Genomic DNA, 11,353 nt, shown 5'->3' with positions numbered 1-11,353 from the left:
AGGACCCGAGGCCGGCGCCCGGCGGCCCCTTCCGGCCCTGGGGAGAGCGGTGCGCCCCGCTCTGAGGCCCCGGGTCCGGCCGCGCCTGCAGATTCCGGGGGCGCGCCCCGATACCTGCGGCCCTGTGCGGCGGAGCCGGGCGCTGCGCTCGACCCTGCTGCCCGGAAGGTCTGGAGCGCGGGCGGGGCTGCACCTGTGCCCACCCGGGGCTGCACCTGCGCCCACCTGCGCAGGTGGCCGGCCTTCCCCTGTCCCCCGGGGGAGGGGCCTCAGGCCGGTGGCGAGTTCAGCGCCAACTTGCCGGGGCAGCCGGTAGCAGCTCTCAGCGTCCCCGCGCGCGGTTCTGTCCAGCTGGCCTTTCCCAGAGGCCTGAAGCCAAACGGGCTTGAACTTGCCAGCCACACGCGAGTGTTTTTGGCGCACATGTTTTTTGGAGTGCTCTGTTTGAATGTGGGTTTACACAGATTATTCAGTTAATGCTGCAAGTAAATAATACTTGTTTTTAAAGTGTGTCACCATCCTCCTGAGCCAAAGGCAACGCCGTAAACCACATTGAGCTTCTGTGTATCACAGCTTAAAAATCAGAAAGAGCTGAATTTCTCCAGACTTGAGCCCTTTACCAATGTAGATGTGTGCCGTCTTTTTTTTTTTTTTTTTTTTTTTAGAGGAACCGGGGATTGAACTCAGGCCCTTGCGCTTGCCAAGCAAACACTTATTCTACTGGGCCATGTCCCCGACCCTAGGTGTGCCGTCTTAAAAATTTTATGGTAGAATTCAGATCGGAAGTTACCTAGCACACCTAGCACATCGTGACATTGAAATAGTCGTAGACTGGGTTTGAAAATGGCGATGGAATCTTTTACACCCTTGTTATGTTTCAGATGGGAAGCTCCTGTCTAGTGACGTTACTCATTACGTGATCCCAGACTGGAAGGTTGTTCAAGATTACCTCGAGATCCTCGAGTTTCCGGAACTGAAGGGAATTATTTTCATGCAAACGGCTTGTCAGTCGGTACAGCATCAGAGGGGCCGGAGGTACCTGCTTTGCTAGCTTCAGTTCTCTCTCCTCACCCCTCGCTCACGTTTCTAGCGCAGCTTTCCCTGTAGTTCCCGAAAAGGCCCCTGCTTAGAAGGGAAAGGGTAGAATTCATTATTTTGTTCAGAAAAGACTTTTCAAACTAATTTGATATTCTCTTTGCTAGCCAAGAATGCGGTAACATTGTATTGTATTTCTGCCTCAGCACTCTGCCAAAAGATCTGACTGTATGCAGATCGATAAACTTCAGGGTCCATCGTATAGAGGTACTTAAGATTCTGAACTGTCTTTAGCTTTGCCTTTTTTTGAGTCGGTGACTGTAAATGCAGTTCAGGTTGGTCTTAAATTCACTATGTAGCTGAGTCTGCCCTTGAACTCAAGGGTGATCCTCCTGCCTCAGCCTCCCTAGTGCTGGGATTACAGGTGTTGCTTTGCGTTTTTATAACAGTAGCACTATTTTTTTTCAAACATTATTTAATCTTATTTATAAATTGTTTATTGTGTTTGTGGTTTTTTTTGTTTGTTTGTTTGTTTTTTTTTAGCAGCCTATATTCTCTTCGTGGGGAAAAGAGGACTTAAATTTTAGGCTCTTATGCTGTGAATGTCAGTTGTAGTTATAACCATTATTATTGTGGGGTTTTTTTGTTTTTGTTTTTTGACAGAATTGGGGATTGAACTCAGGCTCTTGCGCTTGCCAGGGAAGTGCTTATTCCACTGAGCCATCTCCCCAGCTCAATTGTACTTATAATGATTCAAGAAACTGAAAACAACTTTAGATTACTAGTGTAACTAACAACCATTTTAACTGGTGGGGTTTTTTGTTGTTGTTTTCTGTATTTTAGGGAAGGGTCTACATGGTGTTCAGGGTCTCGCTACTAGATCGGACTCATAGTGATCTGACTCTTTACAGCCTCCCAAGAGCTGGGATTAGAGGTGCTCACCACCACGCCCAGTCTCAATTGCCAGGGGCAGGGCTGGCATGGCAGATCCGAACCCCCGGCCCCTGTGCCTGCTTGCGTGCACTTTAATCTGCTATTTGGTGGGCCCTTGTATTTGCTAACCAAAAAGTTTCTAATTGACCCCATCTAAAATAATTGCCTCAGCCAGGCATGAACACCTGTAATCCTATCACTTGGGAGTCGGAGGCAGAAGGATTTCCCAAGTTCGAGGCCAGCCTGGGCTATCTAGTTAGTTCAGGAGCAGCCTGAACTATACAACAACACTGTGTCTCAAAAAGCCTAATTAATTAATAGAAAAGGGCTGGGGAGATAGTTCAGTAGAATAAGCGCAAGATCCTGAGTTCAATCCCCAGTACCGGGAAAAAAAAAAAAAAAAAAAGGCTTCCTTGGGCAATGTAGTGAGTTCAAAGCCAACCTCAATTATATTGGGGCCGGGGAGATGTCTCAGTAGGATAAGCACTTCCCTGGCAAGGGCGAGGGCCTGAGTTCAATCCCGGGTTCCACAAAAATAAATAAATATAATAAATAAAAGACAATACTTGCATTGTACTAAATGAAGAATAGTTGCCCACATTTTAAACAAATCTTCTAAAAGCTAGTTTGCTTCATTAACATTGGAAAAGGTTTTTATGATTTGAGCTTGACTATGTATATAGCATATTGGACTCATATCGAGCCTCTTAGCATCGCAGGTTATTTAATAAGAAGAAGCGATGTCTTTATTCTTTTTTTAAAAAAAAATCTTCTGGTTTCTTCGGGCCTTGGAAGTAAAAAATGAAGTGGTTTCATTTGTATGCGAAAATGACAAATTGTTGTTATGATATGCTCAGTTCAAAAAAAATGCACATTAGCTAGATTGTGTACAGATTTTTTTCAGATAGAATATTTTAAAATGACTTGAAGGTGATTTTGTTCAGACACAAAGATATAAACGTTTACATACATCTGAGTTTAAACGCTGCTCCAGGTGTCATATTTCAATTTCTGCTGCTAAAATCAATTTGTTGTTATCATCGGGATTGTGAACACAGTGCAGGCCTTTTCAACTTCTGTTTTCTAAAATATTTTTAATGTTAAGGATTGCTTTAAAACGAATTCCTGGGACATTCGAAGGCAAAGAGTTGGAATTTAAATGTCTTTTCTCCTGCATGGTTCAAAAGTAGTTAAGTTGATGAGAAATTATGGCTTTTCTACTACTTTCCAGTGGCTCTGAATGTACTAGAAGCGAATACAAAAGATGAGAATTATGAAGTGCGTCCTCGTGATAAGGATTTCTGTTTGCTAAGCCCATTTGGAGGTCCCGCTTTGAGGCATGGGAATTGCTAAAGTCTTAGTACCTCTCACCTCAGCCCTGTTGTCTTGTTGGGGCTAGAAGCTGGAAACAAAAGGGTCATTATGAGGCAAAAGAGCCACTGAAAGTGCAGTTAAATCTAAACCATCCCAAATGCGGAAGTAAGCCAGGTGCGGTGGCACACGCCTATAATCTCTGCTCTTCACAGACTGCGTGGGAGGAGGAGGCTGAGGCAGGAGGATCTCTGTTAGCTCAAGGCCAGCCTGAAAAGAAAAGCAAGCAAGAAAGCAAACAAGCTGAAGTCTGTGTGGGGTGTGAAGATTAAGCCAGAATGTCTCAGGAATAGATTTGAGTTGTTTTGTTTTGTTTTTGAGACAGAATCTTACTGTATAAATGAAGGGGAGGGGAGGGGAGAAGAGGGGGGGAGAGGCGGATGTGTGTCAGGATGAGGTGTGTCTTTGGTCTCCGAGCTCCCTTCCCATGAGTCCTGCTCACCACCCTGGGCTAAGAGCTGAGGGAAAGAAGTAGAGTGAAAAAAAAAAAAAAAAAAAAGGCAAGTACCCAAGTCTAGCCTAAGTGCCTTGGTGGGGGCAACTACCAAAAAGAAAAAAGATTGTGGAGGCGGTGAACCATCCACAACTTGCCCTGTTAATTTACTGAGCTGCATCTCCAAGTCTTCAGAAAGGCTTGGAGAATGAGCCAAATTATGCTATTAAATGTCTGTGAGAACTAAAACAGTCGCACCTGCGGCAGTCCTCCTGGCTCAGCTTCCCAGGTAGTGGGATTACAAATGTGCAGCACCACACTCCTAGCCTTAAAAAGCCTATTATGAACGTAATTGTCGAGAAAGAAGCAGCAAAGGGCGTCAACCCACGTGGCCCTTAGCATTTGATTTACCTGTTAAGCAACCAGCAGGTGCCCTTAGGTTAGCAGTTTAATAATCCTGATTGCCTAATCCCTAGAGAGTGTCCGTATTGAAAGCTAACTTTAAGATGGATGTTGGGGTTGAACCCAGATGAACCTTCTTGACTTGGCCTTCCTATGTGGTAAGGGCAAGTCGTCTGGGTTTTTTAAAAAAATTTTTTTGGGGGGAGGGAGGGCTTAAAATTTGCAAGTGCAGATTCTACATACTTAGCATGTAGAACGTGACATTTTGGCTTCTGTACATATTATGCAGAAGATTAACTGTGTGTCACCTCGTGGACATAAAGTGGTTGGATTGATATTTTTTTTTGTTTTTAAACACACATGGTGGATAGAGGGTCCGTGCATTCGCAGGCTGAGGCAGGTGGACTTCCGCTTCAAGGCCAGTTTAAACTAGGTAGTGAGGGGCTGGGGAGATGGCTCAGTGGTCTAAAGCACCTACCTAGAACAAGCTAAGCAAAGCACAGGGACCGCGGTTCAATCCCCCAGCACTAAATTGCCTAACTGGGCCTGAACTTGCCACCCTCCTGCCTCAGGTCCCCAGAGTGCTGGTGTGACAGAAGTGCCACCACACCTGGCTTCATGCACTGCTGTTCCTTAACATCAAATGATGCAGTAGGCACCTGTGTTCTGCACGCTCCCTACTCTTCATGCCTCAAGCCACGTGCCTGTGAAGCCCCAGGTGACAGCTGTTAGGCTGCATCAGTTGGGACAAAAGACTGGAAAAATCCCCACGTTTTCAGTGTTTTCTCTCTGTGCACAAGGTCCTGTCAGGTGTGGACTGTGGGGATGAGGAAGGCCAATTGTAATTTAATGTGACCAATGATACTGTCTCACTGGAATGAGACCAGAGTTGAGTGTAGTAAGGGAGAGACGGAACCTCTCCTCTGCTGCTGCGTGTGCTGGGACTTTATGCTTGTACCAGTGATGGCGATGGAGAGTTGCCGTTCAGGTAGGAGAATTGCAGGAAACAGCGTGGGTGTTGTTGGGCCCTCGGCTCTTCAGCGTAATCACTCGCCGGTCATCTGATAGTTCTCCAGTGTGGTTTTGTTTTTGGTCTGTCGTTTTGTTTTGGTTTTATTTTTATTTATTTATTTTTTTAAAATATAACTTTATTTAGTGTGTGTGTGGCCAGCTCAGCCCACCAGGGGGCGGGGCTGGCTGGCATGTGGTGCTGGGGGATTGAACCGCGGTCCCTGTGCTTTGCTTAGCTTGTTCTAGGTAGGTGCTTTAGACCACTGAGCCATCTCACCAGCCCCTGTTTTGGTTTTAGTACTGGGAGATGAACCCAGGACCTTCACACTGAGCTACATGTCTAGCGCTTTTTCCGTCTTTGAGGCAGAATCTTGCTAAGTTGAACGGGAGGCCAGAGTTTGTGATTCCCCGGCCTCAGCCTGCGAGAATTCAGGGATTCTAGGTAGGCGTGACCTTGCCCAACTTCAAATGCTTATTGAATAAGGGAAGCACTTGAGAGAGCGCAGGGACCAGGGTTCGGTCCTGGGTCCCACATGCCGTGCCAGCCCTGCCCCTGGGGCGCTGGCGACCTAGTCCAGGCTTGGTGGCGCACACCTGTAAGCCCAGTGCTGGAGAGGCTGAAAACAGGAGGATCACGAGTCCGAGCTGCAGAGTGAGACCCTGTGCCAAATACACAAGTGGAAAAAGAACCAACCAGGTCCCAAATAACTTTATGACTTAGTAAGGCTGTTCTAGCCACCACATTCCCAAATTCAGATGTACATTTATGTGTGGGGGGGTATATGTGTGTGTGTTTAGGGGACTGGACATCAAATTCAGGGCTCTCGTGTGGAGCGACATCCGCAGCACTGTTTTTTCTTGTTTGTTTTTTTGGGTTTTTTTTTTTTTTTTGGTACTGGGGATTGAACTCAGGATCTTGAGCTTGCCAGGCAAGCCCTTATTCTACTGAACTGTCTCTCTGACCCCCATTTAAAATTATTTATTTTGAGCCAGGATCTTACTGAGTCGCCCAACCTTGTGATCCTCCTGTCTCAGTCTGCCAGAGAGCTGGGGTTACGGGCCTGCATCGCCATTCCTGGCTGCGTTTGTTTCTTCTACCAATGTTTACCAGAGCATGTATGTTCTAGAAACTGTTAGCACTAAGGAGAAAGCGGTGAGCAGAAGCAGGCCCAGTCCCGGGGACACTGGCAGGAGCTGGGTAGCATCCCAAGCAGATAGTCATCTGCAGTGGTGACAAATGCACTGAAGTACAGGGACCAGGCACCCGAAAGTCTCACAGAGATTTGAGGGATGGTTTTATGGGGGTGGGGGGGACACGACATTTTCTGTAATCCCAGCTCTTGGGAGACTATATAAACAGGCGGATCACTCCAAGTCACCTTGAACACCCTGTAGACCCTTCTGTAAAATACAAAAACATAAAAAATAAAAGATTATTGGGCCAGATAGTAAAGAGGCCCAGAGGAAAGAAAAAGGAGGTAGCTGTCACTGTCGTTTAGCTAACAAACTATATTAGTCTGCTTTGTGCTACTATAACAAAATGCTTGGGGCAGAGTACTATATAAAGGAAAGAGGTTTATCCTAGCTCATGTTCTAGAGGATGCTACAGCTCATGATGGTTTCCTTGAGGCCACAGCACATCACATAACAAGGGACAGGGAGCATGTGTAGGTGTGTAATTCAGCCATGGTTAACCATCCTGATGACCTTACCCAATTTTGACTACCTCCTTAGGTCCCACTTCTAGACATAATAGTCAGGTTAGGTTTTGTTTCCTCTGTGTTTATTTTAACCCCTCATACTGAGCATAGAACCCAGAACTTTCACACTGAGCCACGTCCCTACCCTTTTATTTATTTATTTATTTATTTATTTATTTAATTTATTTTATTTTTGTCTTTTGGAGAAAAATTCTCACTGTGCAGTTCAGGCTGCCCTTGAGCTCATTTGGTAACCTGGTCTCGAGAGCCTTCGAGTACTGGGGTTACAGGCTTGTGCCACCACGCCTGGCCTAATTTTTTTTTTTTTTTTAATTTTGAGACAGGATCTTGCTAAATCGCTCAGACTAGGCTCTAAATGGTGATCCTCCTGTACCAGCCTCCCAGAGTGCTGGGATTACAGGCATGCACCAGCTGCCTGGCTAATTTCTGCCCTCTTAATATCTCACCATGAGGATTAAATTGAAATACATGATCCTAGCACCAGTGTAAAAGAGAAAAATTTCAGTGCATGAGCTGGGTGGGGTGGTGCAGCACTTGAGAAGTTGAACCAGGGGAATCACTGAGTGTGAGGCCAGCCTGGGCTGCATAGTGAGACCGTGTCTCAAGAAACAAATAGGAAAATCTACTTCTGTGGAACGTAGTGATGGATTTGGCTGTGTACAGTGGGAGAAGGCAGCATCGAGGGTAACGCGAAGGGCTCTGGCTCACATCACTGGACAGAAAGTTGACCCTAGGGAGTGTAAGGCGAAGGGTCAAGGCCAGGAGCTCGGTATCTCTGAGGCTTCACGGAGGGTACTGTTGGTGCAAGCAGTGTGTGTCTGAGCTTCCCACTTCTGTGACAGTCACTGCAGGTGATTAAGTTATAAATAGCAAATGTCTCTTGGCTCCCAGTGTCTAAAGGGTCCATTTCATCACAAAGTGGCCCAGTGCTCCTGGGCCTACAGCAGGCAGCGTATCTTGGCAGGATACGTGGTGAGGGAAGTTCCGCTCCATAGCCAGGAAGCAAGGAGAGGAAGAAGAGAAGCCTGAGGCCAGTGTCTTCTTTAAGGCCAGACCTCAAGACCCGTCCATAGGCCGAGCCTCTTAGAGCCCCCCCCCCCCACACACACACACGGTGCTGCTAAGCCATTACAACACGCGAAGCGAACCTCTGGGGACAGTCACGGTCCACAGCGCAGCAAGGTGAGGGTTCCGATGGTCTGCAGCAGACCCTAGACAGATGCCTTGAGAGTAGCAGCTAATGTGAGGAGACACAGAAACGTCTGGTGTGAAGCCCAAGAACCTGGAAAAGAAAGTCAGGAGGCTAGCGTCCTCCCAGACCTATCTGAAGAACAGACTAAGTGCCCAAGTCACGTGTCTACATCTTCCCCTGAGCCACGAGGGCCAGCTAACCCTGTAGTCCTACCATGTGGGAGGCTGAGGCAGGAGGATTGCTGGAGCCCCACAATTCAGCTCATCTCCAAAAAAGAAAAATCAATCTGAAATCATTAAGTTTAGCTATCTCCTAGAAATTTGAAATCTTTAGATCCTGGAGGTTTAGAAAACATCCGAGCCTGTGCAAGAATGGTAGGATTTTTCTGCGAGACTGGAATCTGTGAACCTTAAGATGTCATTGTGCCTGACCAAGCCATTGCCGTCCTGTCATTTTGGTCACATTTGTTCAAGGCGCCGTGACAATGAGCGCCGCCTCCACCTAGGAAACTCATCTGTCTCACTCTGTCACGGCGCTGCACACCCTGACTCGCAGAAAATATGACTGTGTCGCACGTGTGCACTATTAAATTCCAGCCACAGCCTGCTGTCGCCTGCAGAGAGCTCGCAGTTGGCTTCCTGCTTTCCCTGTTAGCATTCACTTGCTCTTCATTGGATCCACCTGGTGGAGAGCTCGCGCCCTGAAGAAGACTATGTGGGAGTGAAAGTTGAAGTGTAGAAAACTCTTTTCAAGTTAGATATTTTTTATTAGGAAAAATGGTCATAGATCCGCCCTAGTCTCTGAGCTTGGGACTCGTGGACAGGCGTCGTTGGCGTGAAGAGGCCGGACTCGGGGGTCGTCGCCGAGCCATCATCTGCGAAGTTCGAGGTACTTTTACAAGTTTGCTACACAGGCTGTGCATTTGCAGTGTATTTGTAAGCAATGGCTGCCATCCGAAAGAAACCCGTGATTGTTGGTGATGGAGCTTGTGGTAAGACATGCTTCCTCATAGTCTTCAGCAAGGACCAGTTCCCAGAAGTATATGTTCCCACAGTGTTTAAGAACTATGTGGCAGATATTGAAGTGGATGGAAAGGAGGTAGAGTTGGCTTTGTGGGACACAGCTGGACAGGAAGATTATGATCGCCTGAGGCCTCTCTCCTGTCCAGATACCGATGTTATACTGGTGTGCTTCTCCATTGACAGCCCTGATAGTTTAGAAAACATCCCAGAAAAATGGACTCCAGAAGTAAAGCACTTTTATCCCAATGTACCCATTATCCTGGGTGGAAACAAGAAGGATCTTCGGAATGATGAGCACACAAGACGGGAGTTAGCCAAGATGAAGCAGGAGCCAGTAAAACCTGAAGAAGGCAGAGATACGGCCAACAGGATCGGCGCCTTTGGGCACATGGAGTGTTCAGCAAAGACCAAAGATGGAGTGAGAGAGGTTTTAGAAATGGCCACGAGAGCTGCTCTGCAAGCCAGGCGTGGGAAGAAAACATCTGGGTGCCTTGTCCTGTGAAACCTTGCTGCAAGCACAGCCCTCACGCGGTTAATTTTGAAGTGCTGTTTATTAATCTTAGCATATGATTACTGGCCTTTTTCATTTATCTATAATTTACCTTCTGATTTGATGACAAATCAGAAGTCATCTTGCTACCGGTATTTAGAAGCCAGCAGTGATTATTAATGATGATGTCCCACCTGTCTGACCTGCCAGGACCCTCCGACGCTTCTCTATCAGCCCTTTCTGCACTCCACCTGACACACCAGGCGCTAATTCAAAGAATTTCTTAACTTCTTGCTTCTTTCTAGAAAGAGACAGTTAGTAACTTTTGTGAATTAGGCTGTACCTACTTTATAACTAACATGTCCTGCCTCTAATCTGTCAGTTGCAGGGAATTCTGATGAGTCCCCACTTCAGAGTCTTACTCCTCATGGAGTTATTGGCATCGCTCTGGGGTGGGCAGACAGTTTTTTTGGAAACATGCTCAGCCAGAAGCCCCAAGTCCATGCCGCTGTGGCAGAGTTAGAGTTCTGCGGTTTCATGTTAGTTACCTTATAGTTAACCATGTAATTAGTGCCACTTAATGTATGTTACCAAAAATAAATATATCTACCCAGACTATAGTATTTTTTGTATAATTGGATTTCCTAATACTGATACTTGTCATTACCACAAAGAATGTATTGGTGGGGTTTTTGTTTTGTTTTTTAACAAGAAAGTATATTTGGGGGGCCAGGGAGGTGGACCAGTAAGATAAGCGCTTGACTGGCAAATGCAAGGATCTGAGTTCAATCCCCGGTTCCGCCAAAAAAAAGTTTCAATCATTTGGGCTGGGGAGATAGCTCAGTAGAATAAGTACTTGCCTGGCAAGCAAAGGACCTGAGTTCAATCCCCAGTTCCACACAAAAAAAGGTATATTTGGAAATAAAATCAGATGGAAAATTCATTTTTTAAAATCCCCATTTTTTCACTTTGTCTGATACAAGAAGGCTATTGCCCCTTTTGGGCCCCACATATCCTAGTTCCCTTCTCCAGAACTGGGTTAGTAGCTAGGAATTTAGTTTGAAGATGGCATAGCCTTTGTCAGCTGGGCTGCAGGGCCTGGCTCTCATTCACAGCGCTCTTTTCTCCTCCCCTACTGAGGTGCCCTCCCCGAGAAGCCATCAGTTCTCAGGCATGGTTCTCAGTTTTTCTCTTCTCTCCAGCTGACTAAACTTTTTTTTTCTGTACCGGTTAATTTTTCCAACTAATAGAATAAAGGCAGTTTTCTAAAAAAAAGAAAAAAGAAAAATGGTCATAATTTGATTTGGTGGTAGTTCCTGGGGGTGGCTGTATCTTACCATTATTTGGTAAGGACTGAATCTGAGAACCCCTAGATTTTATAGCCAGATGTAGTGGCTCATGCCTGTAATTCCAGCACTTGGGCGGCTGAGCCAGGAGGATCACCATGAGTTCCAGGCCAACCTGGGCTGCATAGGTAGTTCAAAGCCAGCCTGGACTACATTGTGAGATGCTGTTTCAAATAAAAATAAACAAATGGGAAAATCACCAATTTAATATGTTTTGCCAGCCTTGGAGCAGGGTAACTTTTGTCTGTATAAGTGGAATTCTGTTCTGAAAAGCTACCATTCATAGAAACGGAACAGAATCCCTTTGTTTATTGTGGTGTTTTTTTCCTGGCAGTTGCTTGATAATTTGGTTTGGTCTGGTCTAAGGTTTTTGAACTGTTATGTTTTTTTTTTTTTT

At 46.1% G+C, this 11,353-nt stretch overlaps 2 protein-coding genes across 4 annotated transcripts in view; both read left to right on the top strand.

The window, feature by feature from the left end:
* Positions 1–346: 346 nt before the first annotated feature.
* Positions 347–11,353, top strand: part of Dis3l (DIS3 like exosome 3'-5' exoribonuclease) — a 36,154-nt gene continuing 25,147 nt past the window's right edge. Inside the window, exons 1-2 of the mRNA XM_023712564.1 lie at positions 347–454; positions 882–1,035. Coding sequence (XP_023568332.1) covers positions 424–454; positions 882–1,035 — 185 coding nt within the window. The 5' untranslated portion in view covers positions 347–423. The remainder of the gene's footprint in view (positions 455–881; positions 1,036–11,353) is intronic.
* On the top strand, positions 8,847–9,622 carry LOC105741865 (transforming protein RhoA-like). Of its 3 annotated transcripts, none has more exons than XM_023712566.1 (2): positions 8,851–9,169; positions 9,230–9,622. In XM_023712566.1, the coding sequence occupies exons 1-2, from the start codon at positions 9,041–9,043 to the stop codon at positions 9,620–9,622; spliced, it is 522 nt and encodes a 173-aa protein (XP_023568334.1). In that variant the 5' UTR covers positions 8,851–9,040. The 3 variants fall into 3 exon arrangements, with proteins under 3 accessions (XP_023568333.1, XP_023568334.1, XP_023568335.1); XM_023712567.1 differs by having other exon boundaries at positions 8,862–9,196; positions 9,449–9,622; XM_023712565.1 differs by having other exon boundaries at positions 8,847–9,622.

Source organism: Octodon degus, unplaced genomic scaffold (genome assembly GCF_000260255.1).
Source record: "Octodon degus isolate 3935 unplaced genomic scaffold, OctDeg1.0 scaffold00026, whole genome shotgun sequence".
Classification (NCBI taxonomy): Eukaryota; Metazoa; Chordata; class Mammalia; order Rodentia; family Octodontidae; genus Octodon; species Octodon degus.
Note: the sequence above shows the minus strand (reverse complement) of the source record. Positions and strands in the feature narration are given on the sequence as shown.

Bases quoted from the DNA above. Each gene is read 5' to 3' on its own strand.
- LOC105741865 (XM_023712565.1), top strand. From the start codon at position 9,041: ATGGCTGCCATCCGAAAGAAACCCGTGATTGTTGGTGATGGAGCTTGT.